Source organism: Miniopterus schreibersii (genome assembly GCF_964146895.1).
Source record: "Miniopterus schreibersii genome assembly, chromosome: 9".
Lineage (NCBI taxonomy): Eukaryota > Metazoa > Chordata > Mammalia > Chiroptera > Miniopteridae > Miniopterus > Miniopterus schreibersii.
This window is the reverse complement of record NC_138118.1, coordinates 14654074-14675691: the sequence shown is the minus strand read 5'-3', so window position 1 is coordinate 14675691 and position 21618 is coordinate 14654074. Positions and strand designations below refer to the sequence as shown.

At 41.2% G+C, this 21618-nt stretch overlaps 1 protein-coding gene and 1 long non-coding RNA gene across 5 annotated transcripts in view; one reads left to right on the top strand and one right to left on the bottom strand.

Moving 5' to 3' along the window:
• The window catches only part of MKLN1 (muskelin 1), a 306710-nt gene that overhangs the window by 140886 nt on the left and 144206 nt on the right, over window positions 1-21618 (top strand). Inside the window, exon 1 of one of the 4 annotated variants that reach the window (XM_081147022.1) lies at window positions 13029-13164. The exons of the other annotated variants lie outside the window; for them this stretch is intronic. Within the exon in view, the coding sequence (XP_081003148.1) occupies window positions 13067-13164 (98 nt within the window). The 5' untranslated portion in view covers window positions 13029-13066. Of the gene's footprint in view, window positions 1-13028; window positions 13165-21618 lie in introns of those variants that run through there. 4 annotated transcript variants of the gene reach the window in all.
• On the bottom strand, window positions 1335-12938 carry LOC308561672. Its single transcript, XR_013999540.1, has 3 exons — window positions 12768-12938; window positions 3113-3183; window positions 1335-2458 (listed from the first exon to the last, which is right to left on the bottom strand). It is a non-coding gene; the product is annotated as an uncharacterized lncRNA (long non-coding RNA).

Sequence of the window (21618 nt, the reverse complement as noted above, 5' to 3'; positions counted from 1 at the left end):
AGTGAAGTTCCTAAGGTATCTCATCAACGTTATAATGAAACGACTTTGAACAAAACAACATTATTCAAGGACCTGCTGTACATAGACTGTGCCTTGAAACAACTTTCAAAATGTCAATCAGTACCCTTCTGATACTTTTGTAGAAAATATTTTAATGACTGAAACAGGATGAGGCTATGTGCAGGCAAACTGGGGATGCAAATATGCAAATAATACTGAGCCATGGAAATAAGGTATATGATTTTTAGAACCTAGGAAGACTGAATCAGAGCAGTTCCCAACTTTCTTAAAGCAGTCTTGAGTCATTTACTCTTCTTAAGTTGCTCAGGCCAAGCCTTCATCAAGACTCCTATTGGAAAGCCCAGCAAGGAAAAAGCACTGTGATATGAAATTTTATTTCTCCTCTCTCTCCCTCTCCTGAGTTTCTTCAGGAACATGGAAGTTAAGATATAAACATGATTCAGAAGCACTGAGATATAAAGAAAATTTGCAAAGGTGCTTGGATGATTCTTGCTCTTTATAAAAGCACCATATTCGTGTCTGGCTGATCTTCTTTAAAACATCCAAAGTACTAATCTGAGAGGACAGCCTCTATCAGGGGAACAATTTCTGTTCCCAGTGAAGTGGCACATTCAGTTCCTGGTGCAGGCTCACTTAATTCCTATTAGTCATTGCACAGCTGTATCTCGGGAAGAGAAAATCTCAGATGCTTTCGGCTTTCACAAGTAAACGAAAAACAAGGCCTTCTCTCTTTTCCCATAGTTCCTGTTTGTTTACAAATTTCAAGTCAATAAAATCTGTCTATCTTTGTAGCTAATTCTCCTAAATGTTTTAGTTTGTGCGCCGACCTATCTACCTGGTTTCCACTCTTCTACTTGTACCTAGATTTGTTGCCATAACAGCAGGTGGATGCTGGGTCACCCACCCCAGTTTGCCATTGAATTGATGGTGCGATTTTTGTTTGGTGGTTTGTGATTCTAAGGTTGTTCCAGGACACTGCTTAAATACACAGGTCAACTACCAAGTGAGACATTGGCTCCGATCAAGGTTTGTTTGTTATTTTTTAGGTTGCTTAAGGACATGAGATGAATGCACATATTTGTGATTGTAGAATTGCTATGAATACTGAAGATGCATATACAAGGTTATTGTTGTAGGTTGGTTTGTGACAGCTAGCCCTGATGCAGTTATTTCCTCAAGAAGACATTTTGAACAATTATTTAAATACCTCACCTGTGCAATTACCACAATAATCATGATGATGACTTTGCAACTGAGTATGCAATTCAGGATGCATACACTCAACTACTGTTTATATTTTTATTTTTTTTGTTAATCCTCACCTGAGGATATTTTTTCCATTGCTTTTCAGAGACAGTGGAAGAGGGGGGGAGGGAGGAGAGACAGAGGGAGAGAAACATCGATGTGAGAGAGACACACATCAACCGGTTGCTTCCTACACGTGCCCCGAAGGGGGTACCTGCAACCCAGGTACGTGCCGTTGACCGGGAATTGAACCTGAGACCAACTCTCTAACTACTGAACCATACCAGCCAGGGCTCAACTACCGTTTTCAGCTTGTTTCTTTTTACATTAATATCAGCTGCTGCTGTTGGGATTATTGAAGAACAGAGAAACATTTTTCTATTGAGGGTCACTGAACTGCATGAAAAGAAGTAATCTAGGGCCAATACAGGAAGTTATAAAAATAATTATTAGTTAGTATTTAAGGAGTGCTAACTATGACAAGGTTTTTTTCTCCTTGGAGAGAGAAATATAGTACTTTCAGAACTCCTATACTTTTAAAATTAACCATGAAATATCTTATTTAATATTATAAATACCTGACAATGGTTTTGTTCTACAGTATAGTCCATTAAGGAGCTGTAAGGGGACCGATGATGAAACAGAGGAGAGAGTGTATGTTGTAGGTAAGGGGGCGAGAATAGAGAGTTTTAAAAAATGGATTCAGATGCAGAAGGTATAGGGTGATGCAGAGGGTAGTGAAAGATAAACCAAGGGAAACAGGAATCAGACAGTGACAGTAGGCGAGCAGGTGGAGGAGACAGGCGGAGAGAGGAAGGGAAAGAGAAAGTGGGTAAAGAGGAGGAGAGGGAAAAGACTGAGTCATGCGGGGATTTAAAAATACACATCTATGTTTTAAAGGTGAATGTGGGATTTCTAAAGTGTGAAATTCATATCACCATCACCTGTTTCCAATTCTCTTTGACATACTGATTAACTACTGTCCATAGCTCTTTAAGTACTTGAATCATATTAAATGTAGACTTAGTGAATAAAGTGGTAAAGTTGAAATGGAAACCTTCCAAAGCGGATGTCCAAGTGAGCTGCCATTGCAGTATCTGGTTTCTTGATACTGACTTCTCAGGAGAAATTCCCAAGGAAGAAGAGCTCAGGTGTCGGTTAGCAGCTGACAGGCTTCTTGCCTGCCACCATCCTAAGACATAAGCGGGAAAAGTTCTCAACCTTGGCTGCACGTAGAAATCTTCTGAGGAACTTAAAATTAATATATCAATGCCTAGGTCCCACACTAATACATAATTGATTTGGGATGTGGCATGGGAATTTTAAAAAGTTTCCCATGTGCTTCTAGTACTCAGCCAAGAGTGACAGCCACTGCTTAGAGGCTTCTCTCTGAATGTTCTCATCGGGATCCCATTATAATGCTGTTTTTTTTGGGTTGTGAGAGCAGTGACTTGAACATTAAATTGGATAAAATTAACACTGTGCTGACCAGTCACGAGTATACAACTGTTTCCGTGTCCGAATATTGCTGACCAATCACGAGATAACTCGTGTCTGCACTTACATTAATTTAAGTAATTTTAAACATCTTCCTGACCCTTCATCACGAAAAAGTAGCCAGCCGAATGGGAGAGTTCTGGCTCAAAATAGCGGGTCAGCAAGTTAAGTCAAAGGGCAGAGGTTTTCATCCCTTGTGCTATATATTTAGTAACTGGCATGGCTGAAAATCAGTTGTAGAGGTTGGGGTTTGAGCTTATTTGGAAATATACAGGAAGAAATATATCAAAATTATCAATATGATAAGAAAGGTCTCTATTAAAAATTTGCATCTGAGAAATTATCTGACCTGATTCCAACGTCGTGAGGGCATCTGGTATCTCTTTGAAGACAAACTTCTGTTGACCTCCTCAGGCTCATCTGTAATGTGGGGGAACCAGGAGAAATGGTTTGCCTCTTTTCTGCTTGTTTGTTGTCCCACTGGACACCCCTGTGTCCCCTCATTTTCTGACCTGCTCTCCAAGTTGGACATGACTCTTTTCTAGTGTGGAGCCAACCTAGAATTTGCTATCACCATGCTCTCCTATTTCTGTCATTCCCCAGTTCCCTCTGTCCAGTTCCCTCTGTTTCAGTAACACGGACACCTGTTTAACCTGTGCTAGTATTCTCAGGAGGAAAAGGCAGAGGAGGAAGCTGTCCCCACTCAGCCCATGCCAGGCAACAGATTCATATTTCCATTTAGAGTGGCCTTCTGGGGCCAAAGCTTCCTAACCCAGGATGGGATTCTAATATGACTTTCATGTGAAATAGGGAGATGGTTGCCTTGACAAACCCACAGGGGCCAATACCTATAGGACAGTGAGATTATCTTTACATGATTCTATTATGTTCTGGGGATAGCTTTAATTAGGAAATATATTTGGCCTATATTTATGAAGATAATGCTACTGCTACCACCACTATGACCACTATTATTTCTTTATATTTTATATGCTAATCTTTCATGAATTCTTTTTTTTATGTTTTTATTGATTTAGAGAGAGAGGAAGGGAGAGGGATAGAAACATCAATGAGAGAGAAACATCAATCTGCTGCCTCTTGCACGCCCCCCACTGGGGATCAAGCCCACAACCAGGGCATGAGCCCTGACTGGAAATCAAACTGGTGACCTCCTGGTTTAGGCATCGATGCTCAACCACCAAGGCACACCAGATAGGCCTGAATTTTTAATTTTAGCCCATTTAATATTTGACTACTTGATTGTGAGCTCCTTAATAGCTAGGTGTATTCCTAGCACCTGGCACACAGTAGGTGCTCAGTAAGTGATTACGGAATGAATGGATAAAAGTTTAAACAGTCCAATGATGGTGACAGCAACCAAGATGAAGTGGGGGGAGGGGGAATGAGAGGAGCTAGTTCTGTCTCCTCCTTCACAAAAGACCAGGTGATGGGACGAAAGCACTGACAGATCCTGACTTAAGAATCCCCTTAACTTCAAACATTTTTCTACCCAGAGGGCTGGAGTAATTTTTTCTGAGCCAATTTCACTTTTCCCAAAAGACCTTTTAGTTCCAAATACATTAGGAATCAGTGTTAATTGCTTTTTGGAATATTATTTTGTCAGCTTCATTTAGATGTGGTAATTTGCAAAGCAACTCCCAGCAGTTGACAGTTCATCCACAGCTGTGTGGTGTTCAGACATTTCCTGGGATTCCTGCCCACCTCCTAGGCAGCTGGCAGTGTTCACCAAACCAGGATATGTGCTCACCTGGGATTAACTTGGAACCAGTAGTACTTTGTTATGTCTGGGATTTTTTTTTTAAATTCTGAAAGGCGAAGGCCCAACCTTACTTAATCCAGAAAATAAAAGTGCAATAAGTCATAATTTAAGAATTAGCAGATACTTAAAGATCACCTAGTCTACACTAGGTGGTTGAGGAAATTGCAGGTCTGACAGAGTTAATGACAAGGTCAACTGGCTGGTAGCGGGGAGGCTAGGTCTAGAATATATATTCTTGGTGTGAGCTGGGGTCCTCTGGATTTATGCCTGTGTGGATGTGTTCAAGTTACTGTTTCTTTCTGAAGCTCTTTTCCCTGGCCAAAGACATCCTGGTCCTCCTTCACACATGCTTCAAGGTCACAGCTTAGACTGAAGTGTTTATAAAAAACTAGGCACTTAGGAGAGGAATCATTGCCAGTTCCTGTGCCCCAGCTCCAATCAAGCTCAGCAAACCAAAGGAGGGATACAGTAGTCGCTGGAACCAGAAATTTCTAGGTTTGGGTGCCAATAGGCAAGAGGAATTCTGTCTGATTTCTCCAGCAGGCTGAGGTTGCTGCTGCTGCCACCTCCTGGGAGAAGACAGACCCAAGCTTCATACTTGAACCTAGTCTCAATGTTCACCTATAACCTGGGCAAAGGTCCCCAGTGGGCTGAAGTTCCTTTGTACTAGAAAATAAAGGAGCTATCTCTTTACTTAGCAAACAAAACGTTGGTATTTGCTTTTCACCTGCTCCTTTGGGCAGTGTTGTGCTCAAAGAAAGGATTTCAAACAGTAATGACAGAGTTGAAATGGGTTAATATAGAAACCGTGAATAGAAGATTGAGGTAGAACAGTTATCTTGAGGAATACAACAGATGCTTTCGCTTGGCCTTCTAAATCCTGAATGCTGGGGTGAGGTTAGGCATGCATACAGTTGATAATTGTATAATGAAGAGGGCACATATGAGTTTGGTGAATCTTAGCCTCCAAGAATCTGAGTTCACTTGCAAGCTGTTGTGAGGATTAGCTGAGATAATGCATGTAAATTCCTAGCATGCAAAAAATGTCCAATGTAAACTATACTGGGGCAAAGTTACTCTTCTAATCCCCATGGTGATGTTCTTCATTTACTGGCCAAAAAATAGATTGACAGCCCCATGCCTTTAATTCTTTTTAGTCTTCTGATCTATAAATGATCCCTAGGCAAATTCCTTTTATTTTTAAAAAATATAATCATAAATTAGTGCTTATAAACTGAATGTTTGTGTTTGCCAAAATTTTTTATGTTGAAGCCCTAATCCCAATGTGATGTTATTTGGAAATGGGGCCTTTGGGAAGTAATTAGGTTTAGATCAGGTCATGAGAGTAGAGCCTAATGATGGCATTAGTGACCTTATACTGGGTGCATGCTAGAAGTAGTCAATATAGCTGTGAAGGAACCCCTAAAGGTGATTCTGGTGAAAGCTCAGAAAGAGGAGAGCTGGAGAGAAAGCTTCTATCTTCTCAAAGAATACATAAATAATCATGTACAGAATGTTGGCAGACATATGGACTGTAAAGATCATTCTTATCTCACAGAGAAATGAGGAACATGGTATTGGAAACTGGAGGAAAGGTGATTCTTGTTATAAAGTGGCAAAGAGCTTGGATGAACTGTATTTATGTTCTACTGTTTTGAGGAAGGCAGAACTTACAAGTGATGAAACTGAACATCCAGCTGAGGCGATTTCTAAGCAAAGTGTTGAAGTAGCAGCTTGGTTCTATCTGACTGCTTATAGCAAAATGCAAAACGAGAGAAATGAATTAAGGATGGAACTGTTAAGAAAAAGGAACCAGAACTTAAAGAAATGGAAATTTCTCAGGCTATCCATATTACAAAAAAATGAGAAAGCAGTGTTTGGAAAAGAACACCAAGGGTGTGGCTAACTGACCATTTGATAAGGAAATCAGTGTGGATATGAACCACAGACCTAATCATCTACCCCAGCAGGAACTCCTAGATTTGAACTGAAGGGGATGGAATGAAGAAAGACTGTTGGACTTCTTGAATTTTACAGGACTCGGTTGGAGCAAAGCTATTCTTCAAGACAAGGGAAGTATGACCCTGAAGGCAATTCAGAGATCATCAGGGCTACCTCCATGGTTTCAAAAGGTGGGGGGCATTGCAACAAGCCAGAAAGCCCCCACCCAGAGCCTTGGCTGCCAGGAGCTGTAGGGGTGTGACCACCACCAGGTAGAGTCCTGGGGATGTGTCTCTCCTGGCAGAGTTGAGGGCAGGGGTGGGGGGAAGTTTTCGGGAAGTGGACAAGGGATGGGGGAAAGAAGGGGTCCAGAGGGCAGAGCATCAAGAGAAAGAGTATTATTCACAGAGTTTGCCTTGCTAGGTTTTGGACATTCTTGGGACTAATCACCCCTTCTGTCCTTCCTAGTTCTACCTGTTGGAATGGGAATGTCTATTCTATGCAGGTTTGGATTCGCAGGCTCATAGCTGGAAGAGAATTTTGCCTCGGTGAGTCTCACCCGTATCTGATTTAGATGATAGATAGGTAAGACTTTGGACTTTATAGACTTGAGAGTTGATGCTGGAATGAGTTCATACTTTTGTTGGGACAGAATGCATGTATTTTGCTTGCGAGAACATTCATTTTGGGGGGGTCAGGCGCAGAAACAAGAAGGTGGCTGTCTGCAAACAAGGAAGAAGGCTCTCACCAGATACTGAATATACTGGCACCTTGATCTTGGACTTCCCAGCCTCCAGAACTGTGAGAAATGTTTGTTGTTTAAGCCACCCATATTTCTGTTGTAACAGCCTCAATTGACTAACAAAATTAGTGAGAAGGAATTCAGGAGGGACTAAGAGATATTCAATTCAGGAAGTATTTCTTGAGAAACTATTATGTGCCAATTATAGAGGATTTAAGAAGAAAAATGTAGGTGCAGATCTAAAAATTTCCCATTAATTACATTAGGAAAAACATGACTGAGAATTAGGCACTTGGGTTCTAGATTCAGATCTGTAAACATCCCAGTTGTATAAGTGAACTCAGGCATAACGCCTAACATATTTGGGTATTAGTCTCTTCATTTTTTTCCATAATAATATTGTAAAGGAAAATTCTTCCATTTACAGCACAGCTTGCCTAGGAGATAAGAATGACTACTGTGCTGTGCTTCAACTCTCCAAACCAGTTAAAGCTGTTAATGAAACCATGAACTTTGAACAACTCTAGTAAGCTAAAGTAAGACCCTTACAGAACCTATGTGAAGATTTTTTTCCTCCCGACCTATGAAATATGGGGCTTGTTTTAACTAGTCATGCACAAAGCTGTGGATTTATTCCAGCCTATTTAGAGTATTTGTTTTAATCTTTAACTTATGTAACAACCATGAAACCCATTACCTAACAATTAAAAACACCTTCTTTCCCCCTTCAGTCAATTAGTGTGTTCCTTTGCCTGGAAACAAATAAAATCAGCTGTATTTGTTTTGCTTTTAAGCTTTGGTGGTCTTCATTATTTGACAATATCTTGTATTTGAATAGTACTTTACAGTTTACTAAGTCTCTTTCCACTTGAGAAGAATGGAATGCAATAAAATAGGGTGGGCTTTTGAACCAGAGATTCTGGCTCTGTCACTGACTATATTTCTTTGGATAAGTTATTGTATCAATTAGGGTCCTAGCTGTAAACAGATGGCATTCTGCAATTGGGCAATTTGAGAAGTTTAATAAAGGGACTATTTATAAAGATGTGAGTACATACAGGGAAACCACAGAGAGCAAAAAGTGGGTGGTTACTGGAACTCAGAACCAGAGAGATCTGTGGAGAGGCTGCTCAGGAGGAGGGCTTGTTACCTCTGGTTATAAGGGCCAGTCAGCCCAGAGTAACCTTGCAGGCAGGGAGTCAGGGGAACAAATACCCTATCTCACTCTCTTCCTTCCTGCACAGCCAGCGGGGTGGTAAACAGAAGACAACAAACAATTATTTCACCTGAGTCTTTTCTCATTTGTGAAAGGGGGAATAATAATACTTATCTCTCAGAGTTCTGTGAGAATTAAATGAGAACTTATATCATAGCAGACAAGCACTTTTCCTTCATTTGATCTTCAAACCCCCTTGTGAAATAGAAAACATAGATTGTATTAAATTTACTTTTTATGGTAGAAAATGAGACTCAGAGAAATTAAGTGACTTCCATGGTCTCATAGCTAGAAAAGTAGAACTGGGACTGAAACTGAGATTTTCAACATATACTCTAGGTTTCTTTCCTTAGATTACTCTTGTATTGTCACTGCCTTCTGCAGAAGGCTGCCACAGATGGTTTCTTCTATCTAGAGCTGCTATACCTGGGGCTATGGTGACTCTGCTACTCATAGAAAAGTTCATTGACCCAGGAATCAGTGCCACAGCCTAAAGAAAAAAGCAATCATTGATTGATTAGATATGAAGAAGGCCAAATGCCTATGAGGTGGCTTCATGTAAGACTCTGACCGATATGGGTCTCCCACATTGGATCCTTGGCAATTCCACTTGGGTATCTATTGGGCATGCCCTATATAGTACATTGAAGTCAGAATTCTTGATTCCTTCTGCCTCAAAACTTTTTCATCCCCCAATTTTCCCCCCTCAGTAAAAGTATCACTATCTACATAGTGATGCAAACCCAAAGCCCAGGCATTATCCTGGATTTTTTCCTTTTACTCCTTCCTTCCCTCCTTCATTAGCAAGTGTAGTGGACTTTACTTCCAAAATATGCCAACCACTTCTGTCTCCTCTGCTAGTCCAAGCCACCATCATTTCTTGCCTGGTTACTCTAATAACCTGCTGTCGATTCTTCTTTACTTCAAACCATCTGGCCTCTCCAACTTATTTTTTATTTTTTTGCAGAGTTATCGTTACAAAATATAAAGTGAATTTTGCTACTCCTTGGCTTGAATCCCTGCGCAGGTCTCCCCTTCACATTTCCATGTCATGACTTCTTACCACGACTATTAGGGCCTTATTTGTCCTGACTACACTCTCCCCCTCCATCACTATGCTCCAGCCACACTTTCTTTTCTTTGAACACACCAACCCCTTTGCTGCTGTAGGCCCATCACACTTCTCTCTGCCTAGAATGTTTATCCAGCGTTTGCATGGATGGTACTTTCTCATTGTACAGGTATTAGCTCAAATACTACCTTCTTAGAGAAGCTTTCCTTTACCATCCATTCGAAGTATTACTCCAGTGTGGTCTCTTCTTAGCACCTAAATACACAAACTACCATTATCTAGTGGACTTGTTTATTATTTTTATTATACGTTGCCCTACCAGAATGTAAGCTCCACGAAAGCAGTTTCCTTGTCTGGCTTGTCTGTTCATCCCTGTCTCCTTAGCTTCTAGGACAGGGCCTGGCACATCACAGCCTCTCAATAAATCTTTTTTTTTTTTTGCAGGAAAAGATAGTGAATGGTGACAAACCAAACACAATCAGTTACTCTCTCCTGGAAGTATTTATTATGTGAACCATACTGAGATGAAAAGATGAGTAAATATGATTGCTTTTAGGGGATGACAAGATGACTGGGTCAGTAGAGCTGCAGATCCCTGAAAAATGATCTATTATCCAGTTCTCCATGAGGCCACCAATATGTTCCAATCTTTGAAGTGTGGGGAAACTAGAGGGACTAAATGGCTGCTGGCAGTTTCCAGGACTTCCCCATGTATCCTTACAATAAACCCTATCACCTAAGGTAATACCCTAAAGGCAGAGGAGGCAAAGGTGTATACCCTAGGAGATGTGAGCTACTAGCAGGCTCTTGCAAAATTTGAAATTTCTTTAGTTTTCTATTTTATCTTAACATTTACACAAATGTTGGGTTCAGTAGCACATCCCTCTGTATTTATTTTAACATACAAGTGCTTTAAATCATTTTACATTTGTAATATCAGTGCTATAGGAAAGCCATGCTATCCCGAGTCTTCACATTCTCCATGGCAATCATACCTCAGGGGCACGTTTGCAATGTGAGAAGCTCTGGCATTCTTATGCCTTTGTAACCAAGTTTTCTTTTAGCACAATCCACTCATTCCTCAAGAGATATTTATTGAATATCTACTACGTGCGAGACACTAACAGGACTGAAGATACAACTGTGAATGAGATATGCATGGGGCCTACCTTTATGAGAGTTATAGTTTAGGGAGAGAGGATGAGATAATAAAGAGGAAATTTAAGTATATTGCAGTGTTTGCTAATATAAGGAGGGAAACTCGGGGTGTCATGGGAAATGTAGAAAATGGCACCTAGTCCCAAAATAAGGGGTGAGGAATGATTTTCCAGAATGAAATAATCTGAAAAGGGAGCAGGAGTTAGGCAGCTGAGGAATGGGGGAGACTAAGCCCTGGAGGGAGGCCAGAGAGAACACAAGTTATAGGAGCCAATTCGGTGTGTTAGTTTAGTGTGGCTGGAGTAAAGAGTGCAAAGGAGAAAGGAGAGAGAGAGGCTGGAGAGGTCACCAAGGCAGGATGTGAAAGGTCTCTGCTAAGGCCTTCTGATGTTACCCAAAGGGAACAGAAAGTCACTGAAAGTCATAGAAAGTGACCTAGGAAGAACTAGCTTATATGTGTGTTGGTTTTTTTTTTTTAAGATTACTTATAGCCCTGGCCCGTGTGGCTCAGTTGGTTGGAGCATCCTCCCGTACACCAAAAGGCTTGCCGGTTCAATTCCGAGTCAGGGCACATACCTAGGCTGCGGGTTGGATTCCGGGTGGGGCCTGTAAGGGAGGCAACCGATAAGATATTTTTCTCTCACATTAATGTTTCTCTCTCTCTCTAAAATCCATAAAACATATCCTTGGGTGAGGAATTAAAAAATAAAAACAAACAGATCACTCATAAACCATAACTCTGTCTGGAAAAGAACAAGGACTCCACTGACATTAAGGGAAGGGGTGTAATTAGCAAAGGAGGAGTCACAAACGAATTGAACTGAGTCACCATCTTAATCGTCTCCCCTTAAAAGTATCCTGCTCCCCCCCACTCCCCCAAGATGACCACTAACCATCTTTGGGACTAACCTCCTCTGGCCTCTCCTGCTGTCTCTGGACCCCCAACTGGAGTCACTGGGGTTACAGCATCCCCTCAAGGAACGCCTGCTTTTCCAACATGCTGCCACACTCAAAGCACACGCGGTTCTGAAAGGGTGACATACTGTGTGGGCCTTTCTATTTGGCATCCTTGACCTGATATGCTAGTGGAGGCCACTGAAACGTTTCCCCCTATGGGAATAAAAAGCCAGGAAAAGGTGTGAGGACGTTTGGGCAGGTGAATGATTCTAACAGTGGGAGGAGAATACAATTATTGAGGTGTTTTGACAGTTGCGTGAGTCAGTTTTTTCACGTGGGGTGGAGATGAAGATCCTGCCCAGGCTTTTCAGGGGTAGAACCTCTTGGCCAATGAGTGACATCAGTCCTTGGGTGGCTGCAAGGGCTAAAGAGCGTCACCCCGACAAACAGGTCCCTGTGGGAGCATTCCCTAAAGCCGCCAGGTATCTAGAGCACGAGTAACTTTTTTTGATAAGCTGCTGGTATGACGCCCGTGGGGCATCCAGAGCACAAGGGGTGTTGGTCCCTCCGTGGTGGTCTTTTCCTTGAAACTCTCTCTGTGTCTCTCTCTTTCTGAACTTCTGGGCTAAATGTCGGTCAAAGTTAAAAGTGGGCAGGTTTACCAACTAGAGCATGGATGTCGCACAGCTCCCCCAACTCCTCAAGGGCTTTCTCCGGGGGCCGGCGGGCGGGGTGGAGGCCACGACGCGGGGAGCCCGTCGCCCGGGTTCGTGCGAAAGGGCGCGCGGCCGGCGTCCGCGAGGCGGGGCGGCGGGGCGGCGGGGCGGCGGGGCGGCGGGGCGGCGGGGCGGCGGGGCGGCGGGGCGGCGGGGCGGCGGGGCGGCGGGGCGGCGGGGCGGCGGGGCGGCGGGGCGGCGGGGCGGCGGGGCGGCGAGCGCGCGCACTTCCTTTTCCGGCCTCGGCGCGACTCTGGAACCCGGGGGCAGGACATTTAAAACCACAACTCCAGAGGGAAAAGAAATTAGCTGTTCCGCTCCGATCCCCTTCCATGCCGCGTCCTTAGAGGATTCATAAACTGGGAGAGGGCAGTGGTTTCCGAAGTCGCACAGGCGTCCCTTCTCCAAGTTCGTCTTCTCACGTTCCCTTCCTGGCCCACAGCTACCATCTAGTTCATTATATTCTTGGTTTTTTTCCTTACCTCGGCTTGCAAGACAAGTCTTTTGCGCCACTCCCTCCAAGCCCCACAAGGACAGCCCCTCAGGGGCTCACACTCCCGTCCCAATTTCGGTAAGTCATTAAGGAGGGTTCCGCGCCGGGAGCTCGGAGAGAATCGCGGACTCGCGCGCGCCTCAGCTCCGCACGCAGTGGCAACTGGGACGGGAGACCCCGGTTTGCTGAAGGCTGAGGCGGGCCGCGGCCCCTTTAAGATCAGGCCACGCCCCTCCCCTCCTTCTGGCGTGGCTGGCGGTCGGCGGCGGCCGCTACGGTGCTGACAAGATGGCGGCTGGCGGGGCTGTTGCTGCGGCGCCAGAGTGCCGGCTTCTGCCCTACGCGCTACACAAGTGGAGCTCCTTCTCCTCCACCTACCTTCCTGAGTAAGTGCCGGGTCTTGGGCTGGTGCTGTCCTACTGTTCGGCGTAAGCTCGGCTGGGCCAGGCGGGCAGTGGAGGGCGCCGAGCCGAGAGGCCCAGGCGGGGCCTGGTGAGGGGACCCGCGGCCTCCGGAGTCAGTCCAGCCGCCCAGAGCGGTGGCCGTCCCGGACTCGGGGAGGGGTAATAGTGGGGAGAGCGAGGTCGCGGGGAAGGGGCGCTTCCATCGGGGGCCGGTGATGCTGCGCCCGGATTTGGGAGTTGAGGGCTTGGGGACCGGGCAGCTCAGAGAGGTGGGACAGGACTCGGAGTTTTTGGGGTCCGGGCGGCGGGCAAATTGGTGGAGATGTTTGTGAGGTCGTCCGAGCTGGCCGGAGTGGGGGGACAGATAGTGCAGTCGATTGCCGTCGGGACAAAGTGTAAGGCTGAGACGAGGAGTTTCTGAGGGGGCGGGGGCGTCATTAAAAGTGATGAGCACCGGGAGAGTGGTAAAAGTCACGGAGGCTGAGAAGTTGTGCGATCCATTCGAATCTTTCCAAGTGGGGAGACTTTGTAGGATTTGCAGGGCGCATTTTTTTTTCTTCTTCTTCCCGGCTGGTAGTTCAGAAAAAGATTAGGAGTGGGCAGGAGGGACATTACAGAAGAGTTCTATTATATTATGGCTCAGAACGTGGATTTATGTAAACACAGACAGATTTCCCAACCTTGAAACTCAAATAGGGACAGAAAAGTCAGACTTTAATGAACTCAGCTTCCAACACTGGCTTGGTCTGGATCTCCGATTTAGGTGTTAAAAAGAGTTCCATTACTACCATTGCCCATGGGATGCATATTACATATGTTTTTTTCTGTAGCAAATTCCTTCTGAAATGCCGAAAGTACTTTAATACAGTTAATTACTTACCTTTAACGCATTTTTGAGAGGAGCAGATCTAATTCCAGTTGTAAATAAAGATAGAGAAACTGATTTAGTCAAGTTTTAAGACCCATGCAGACCCTGAAGAAAAGGGACAGTTATTTCCCTGGATGGTCATCTCACTAGCCCAGAATGATTTTTTTGTTTTGTTTTGTTAATCCTCACCTGAGGATATTTTTTTCCATTGATTTTTTTTTTTTTTTTTGGTTTTGTTAGTGATTGTGGAAGGGGGCCAGGAGGAGAGAGAAGAGAGAGAGAAACATCAATGTGAGAGAGAGAGACATCAATTGGTTGCCTCCCCCAGGCTCCCCAACTGGGGTCTGGGATTGAACCTGCAGCCCAGGGACGTGCCCTTGACTGGAAATCGAACCCATGACCCTTTGGTGCAGGCCGAGGCTCTAACCACTGGGCCACACAAGCCAGGGCCAGAATGATTTTTATAAGCATAAGTTACAAATAATACATGAACAAATGAAGTGACAAGATCTGTGAAGCATGTTCAGAGAAGTTTGCCACCTACATTTCAGAAATTCTTCCCTTTTATCATGTTTGATTTCTCTAGTCAAATCCATCAAGAATTTCAAAATGGAGCTGTCGCTAGAAGAATCTAGCTCTTGATTGCCAGGCCATTGTCCTATTTGCCAGGTCAGGGGTTGGCAGTCAAGCCTTCAGTAGGATCTGGTTCAGTGAAGGGAGCCAAGTGACCTGTGGTCTGATCTAGCCTGTGTGTCCTATTGATGACGGCTGCTGTATGGCTGTGACCTGATTGATGCTGATTGAAACTTTTAATTTGAGAGTGAGCTAGATAAGCATTCTAGCCCTCAGCTGGAGTTGAATTGTGGCCCTAGGTACTCCTGATTTTTCAGGGCTAACAAATTCTTGAACCTGAAGATAATCATTTTTCTATATCCAGGTTAGGATCACAGACAGTTGGGAATTGGGTGGCATTGTTTGATCTAGTAACTGTGGAGCCATTTTCTTGTTCTTGAGTTAGGCTACTTCCAGGATTTCACTCCTTAAATTTCTAGTGTTGGAGTGAAACAGATATGACAAGTCCCATCTGTAATAAGGAAAGAGTACATTTCAAGCAGGAAATGATTTAGTGGGATGGCAACTTTACTCTGACTTACGTCTCTTTATCCTGGCCTCGGAGCACTAGTTTGGGGGTTAGAAGGCAGCTGTTTGAAATTGTTGACATCTGTTATAATTTTCTCAAATATATTCATAAACTAGTATTTAATGTATAGCTTTCAAAAACTTTCATTTACAGTGTCTTATTTAATGCATATGATAGTCTGTTGACTTACGCAGTATAGTTTTTATTTTAAAGCACTAAACTATTATAATAGAAGAGTGATCTGAACTTTTTCTTCGAAGGAATGTAGTTGAGTATTCTGGAGCTTGAGTTTAAGTTTTGTGTCTGTTGGGTTGGTCTGTGCCATACGTAAATTGTAAAACTGTTTTGGTACTGAACTTCTATTAGTAGGTAAGGATGTTACAGCTTTGTATAGTAGGAAGTGTAAGAAGGGGTCAACTTTCCTTACCTTTGCCCTAAAATCCTAACAGCAACTGCTATATCTTTGCTGGCGGTGACAGTCATGTTAAGGTACTTCCTAAGCAGTTCTAATATTAAGTAAAACAATTTGTTGAAATTGTCTACAGAGTAGCAAATAATTATTGATTACAAGTCACAGATCTAGGCATTTTGAGGGTTAAATAATGCAGTAATAACAAAGGGAAACTTAACGAGCCTTCCATATGCTAGCCTCTCTTATAAAAGCTTTTAACACATTTAACCCTTAAAACAATTGTATGAGCCCGGCTGGGTGTGGCTCAGCGGTTAAGCATCGACCTAGGATCCAGGCGATCAGGGTTTGATTCCCGGTCAGCGCACATGCCCGGGTTGCGGGCTGCAGCCGATCAATGACTCTCTCATCATTGATGTTTCTAGCTCTCTCCCTCTCCTTTCCTCTCTCTGAAATCAGTAAAGATATATTTAAAAAAAAAACAAAAAACAATTGTATGAGGAATCTCCATTTTTCAGCTTAGGAAACAGGCATGGGGAGGTTAAAACATGCCTAAAACTAAGGTCACACTGCTAGATGGAGGCAGGATTTGAACCCAGGCAGTCTGGCTCCACAGTCCATGGTCTTAACTATAGTGCTGTTCTGCTTCTGCACAAAGGTGGAGACAGGAATTCAGAGATTTGAGAGAGTTGTTGTATTAAAGGCACTTACGTTTTAGTTGTATAAAGACGTGAAGTCATGAAAAAAAATAGAGAAGTTCAGATGTCTATTTTCTTCCTAAGGACTTAGAATTCCCCCCCCCGCCCCTTCTCTCAAAAGCAGAAAGAAACAAACATTTCCCCTTCTAACCCTTTTAGGTTTATTTGGACTTCAAAATTTTTAAAGCAGATCTAGTTATAGATAACATATTTTTACTTTGAAACCAATGAAGTGGCTCTTTATTTTTTAAGAAAACTTGCCTGTGTTTTACTTTATTTCTGGAATTTACACCCAACTTGGGAATTAAGAGAAATATACTTATTTAAATGATGAGTAATTCATGGAATTATATGCACTCTAATATGTAAGAATATTTTAAAAACTGCTAATCCCTATACTCAAATGTTTATTGCTGTAGCTAATAATGATACTATAATTTATTGAGTACCTACTATATGCAAGGTGATTTTTATATGTAGTTTTACTTAATCCTTAGCACAAACCTGCAAGATAGGTATTATATCTGTTTTGCAGATGAGGAAACTGAGGTTCATACAGGTTAAGTAACTTGTCCAAGGTCATATAGGTTTCAAGAGGCTTGGCAAGTTCTCTGACTTGAAAACGATTGCGTGTGCCTCTAGCCACAACCACTTACTGGGTATCTTCCAGTCTTCAGGCACTATGCTTAGCACTTGTAGTTTTTGATTTAGTCTTTTACAAAAACTCTATAATAAATATTATCATTCTCATTTACAGCTAGGGAAACTGAGATCCAGAGAGGAAAGTTAACTTCCCCAGGTCTAAGAGTTGAAAGGGTAGGAGATAGGATTCTGATCTTGGGCCTTCTGACTTCTGTTACCAAAGCTCTTTCATTATTTTACATGACTGTAATATGTGCCTAATTAGGAATACAGAAGAGAAGTGCTATAACATTACAACAGAGAGGGTACAATATGTAGATATATTTTATCTTTACATTTTAATGTGTTAATATGAAAGTTGGAATGACCATTGAAAGTGTTTTTTATACATTAGGTAATTACACTGATTTGGAATGATTCTTATCTTGTTTACATATTATTTAAAGACTTAACATAGTTTAGGTAGTAAAATTTGATGCATCCTTAGCTGTTAACTTTTTTATGTTAGTCTCTATTTCTTAAAGTCAAACATTAATTAAAATTGTTTCTTGTGTTAACATGTGCTTCATGGTTCAGAGTAAAAGTGACGTATATGTATATGATTTGACTGCTGGGATCAGAGGTGAACATATTTCAACTATTTTTAAATTTCACATTTGAAAATGAATTTGTATTTTTTTTCTAATTGCAAAACATCCCAAGAAGTCTATTGTGGAATATTTCAAAATATTGACCCACAGAAACAACATAAATTACCGTTAGTACCACCACTCATCACCTTTTGATATATATCATTCCAGATATTTTGTTGTATCTGTGTATTTTTCAATTTGGTTTTGTCTTTTGTGTGCTGTTCTGTATTCTTTTTCCTCTTTAATGTATAATAAATATATCCTCATGTTATTCAATAGCCCTTTGTATTATCATTTGTTATGAATACATTATAATTATAATAATTTGGCTTTTATTTAATTGGTACTCAATTGGGTATATAGGCTTTGGGCTTCTTTTGTTTTTATTTGTTTGTTGTTGTTCTTTGACCATTATGAGTAATGAGACAGCTTGCTTTACAGAAACAAATCTTGAAATCATTTATGTTGAGTTCCTAGGTACTGAATTGTTGGGTTAAAGCTATCAGTTTATTTTCTTACTGTCTGTGTAGGAATCTTTCTGTTTCTGTATACCCTGGGTTTAGTTTGACATTATCCTTAGTAATTTGGGATTTCAAATGTGGTTTTGCTCAGACATGTCTGTAGAGATGTCTAGAGAATGCTTATATAATTGAAAATGACATTGCTCCTAATAATTTATTTTTCTCCTTTGTTTTGGCTTTTAAATGAATTTTTATTTTATTAATCACATTTGGAGATTACATTAGAATACATTACAATAGAACGCATTGTGAGATTTATTATTTACTTGGTCTATAGACAATGGTTGTTACGCATATGAATTTGAGGAGCCCTTACAATCCCATAGGGTCCTGCAACCCTCTGAGTTGGGGACTGTCATACTTTTTCCTTCCCTTCCTTTTCCTTTCCCTTTCCCTTTCCCTAAACTGAGATTAGGCACTGGCCTTGTTTGGGAACCTCACTGGCCACTGAAAGTGCTGATATTCTCAGTCTGGTAATCTTAGAACTTTAGAAAAATAAAGATTCCCACGATAGAGGAAAAAGTATCATGAGGTGGACAGAGGTCTAGAGATTGAATATGCAGAGCTGGCTCCCTAGAATTAGATCTTTGTGACTTTTAGCAAGTTATGATTCTTTTGAGCATCTTTAGTTTCCTTTTAGGCAGTACTTTTTATCTTGACCAAATGCTTAGAGATTTTATATTATGGTAAAAGAATTTTTTTGCTGATAGGCAGGCAAATGGTTCTATTATTTGCATTAACTTTTAGGTAAATGTAGTGGATTTTAAAGAAATTATTTTTGGACCTGATACAGGGACTTTGTGATGTAGAATAGGATACATTTCAGTTCTTTGTGGTGATGTGAATTTGCTGTATTTCAGTCATTCAAAAGTCATTTTAATTTTAGAGATGTAGTTATTAGCACCTAAGAATACAATGATTTTTTTTGTATTTACCCTGTGGTTTCTGGTACCTCTTGGATCTGTAGCATGACTCTATCAATTCTGAAAAAAAATTGAGATTCTTCAGATATTGTTTCCCCCCACTATTTTTCTCCTTCCCTCTGTGACACCAATAAAATTTATATTATACATTTTTTCACATCCCATTTGTCCCTTACACTTTTCTCCTATCATTTTTTTTCTCTCTCCTTATTCCATTCTGGGTGGGTTTTATTTGCCTGTGTTTCAGCTCACTGATTCTTGGTTCAGCTATGCCCCGTCTGATTTTAATCTCATATATTTTTTTCTTGATTTCAGGTATAGTGTTTTTTAGGACTAGAATTTTCAGTTAGTATTCCCTTCCCTACCCCCTCTCTCTTTAACAATAGATTCTAATTCTCTGGTGGAAATCTCCATATTGTCATATATTTTCTTGAACATATCAATCAAATTACTTTAAAGTCTGTGTCTGAAAACTCCATTATCTAGATCACCTATAGGTCTTTTTTTCTAGATCACTTATAGGTCTTTTTCTCTCGTCTTTTTCCTTTTGGTTAAGTATCTTGGTTGGTCTAGTAATTATTATTTTTATTAGTAGTAGTAGTAACTTTTAAAAAAAATATATGATTTTATTGATTTCAGAGAAAAGGGAGAGGGAAAGAGAGAGAGAAACATCAATGATGAGAGCATCATTATTGGCTGCCTCCTGCAGGCTTCCCACTGGGAATTGAGCCTAAAACCAGGGCATGGGCCCTGACTGGGAATCAACCATGATCTCCTGGTTCATGGATTGATGCTTAATCACTGAGCCACGCTGGCTGGACAGTAACTTTTGATTGAATGCCAGACATTATATCCAGAATTTAAACACAATTACAATTACAGTTGCATACCTAATAAATATATTTATCTAGAGAGGTTTCACTCTTCTGGTAGGCAGATAGAATAGAGGCAGATGGCCTCAACAATCAAGAACTAAGCTGACTTGAGGTTGAGTTTTAGGTTTTGTTAACCTCTAGTTTGCCCAACTTGGGTAACCCTGTAGGGAACCTAGCCGAGAGACTGGATTTTTATTGGGCCTCTGCTCTTTTTGTCTCCAGCAGCATGCGAGTCCTAAAAGCTTCTCCTTGCTTTTCAGCTGCTTTCTGCTTGCTTTTTTAGCCTCTTGATCTGTACAGTTTAAGAACTGACAAATGCCTCAAGAGGAAAATCAGTACACAGTGTTGTTGGCTTTGTTCTCTCTGCCTCCCTTCATTATGGAATCTTTGCTTCTTAAGTACTGGGTGTTATGGTAAGATCCAACTACCAAGTTTTGTTCTTTGGCCCCATGAAAGTACTAAAAGCTCCGCTGACTTTTCTGCCCTTTCGTGGCTGACCTTTCCTGGTTTCTTAGTCCCTTTCCCTGTGCCATTAAATAAATAGGTGGAATGAACTGAAAGAGGGACAGCTGCCCAGAATATGGGGCTCCCTTCAATGAGTTTTTTGGCATTCCAGTGTTAGTGTCTCAGAAAGTCTCTGATACCTTAAGAACTTTTTTCTTCCTATGTGTTATACAGCCTTTCTAGTTCTAAGAGGGAATGTTTTTCTGCTACAAGTTATTCTGTTATATCCAGAAACAGAAAACTGTGTTTATTTCTTATGGAATAAACTTACATCTTGTAGGTTATAAATTCCTCATAATAATATTAATGTAATAACCTAACACTTGAGCCCCACATTTTTTTGCTCAGTGTTTTTCTTCATTTTGCCTTTGACACTTTAAATGCTTATACCTAATATCTGATGGGGGAAAATTATGGAATAAACATCACATTATTTGTTAAAAATTGTTTTAAGGAGCTTATCGCCTAGGAGTTAAAATGAGATTTTTATTTTTGGTTTTGTTGATTTGTAAGTCTCTTGAGACTTACTTGTTTATGAGGTCCATAAATTGAGAGCTTAATCTTTGCCAGAAGTATATAGTTACTTTCCTTTTCTATTAATGTGATTTTTATATTGTCTACCTTTTTACTGGAATTTTCACGGGAATATTATGTTTATGTGGAGACAATGTTTAGAAGGAATGTACTTGGGAAAGTTGTTGGTTTGTAATTATTGTTAACATTTAATACTACTTAAATTTCCTTACATTCCTCTAGTATGACTGATATTTATTATAGTCATCACCTGTGTATTTGTTGTTAAGGCATGTTGTTTTGTATAAATAGCAATAGTAAATTATTTTAAGCATCCTTTGATATTCCCTTTTCCCTTCTTCCTTTCCCTTTTGATTTTAAGTAGTTTGATCAGAAGAGCCATAAAACCTAATTCCTACTTGTTCTTCAGCTGTCACCTAAAATGTTAACCCTGTTAATTTTACCTCAGGAAACCCTGTCTTACCTGGTCCCCCCAATTTGCCTGGCATCCCTTCCTCTGCTCCAACAGTTAAATGCTTTCACACAAATGTGTACCTTTCTCACATATCTCTTTATACAATTTTAATTATGCATTTACTTGTATGATTACATGATTAATAGCTATACCCCCAACTAGACCACAGGCTCCATAGGAACTATGGAATTTCCCCCCTGTATCTTTGTAGTCCAGTGTAATGTTTATTAAATTA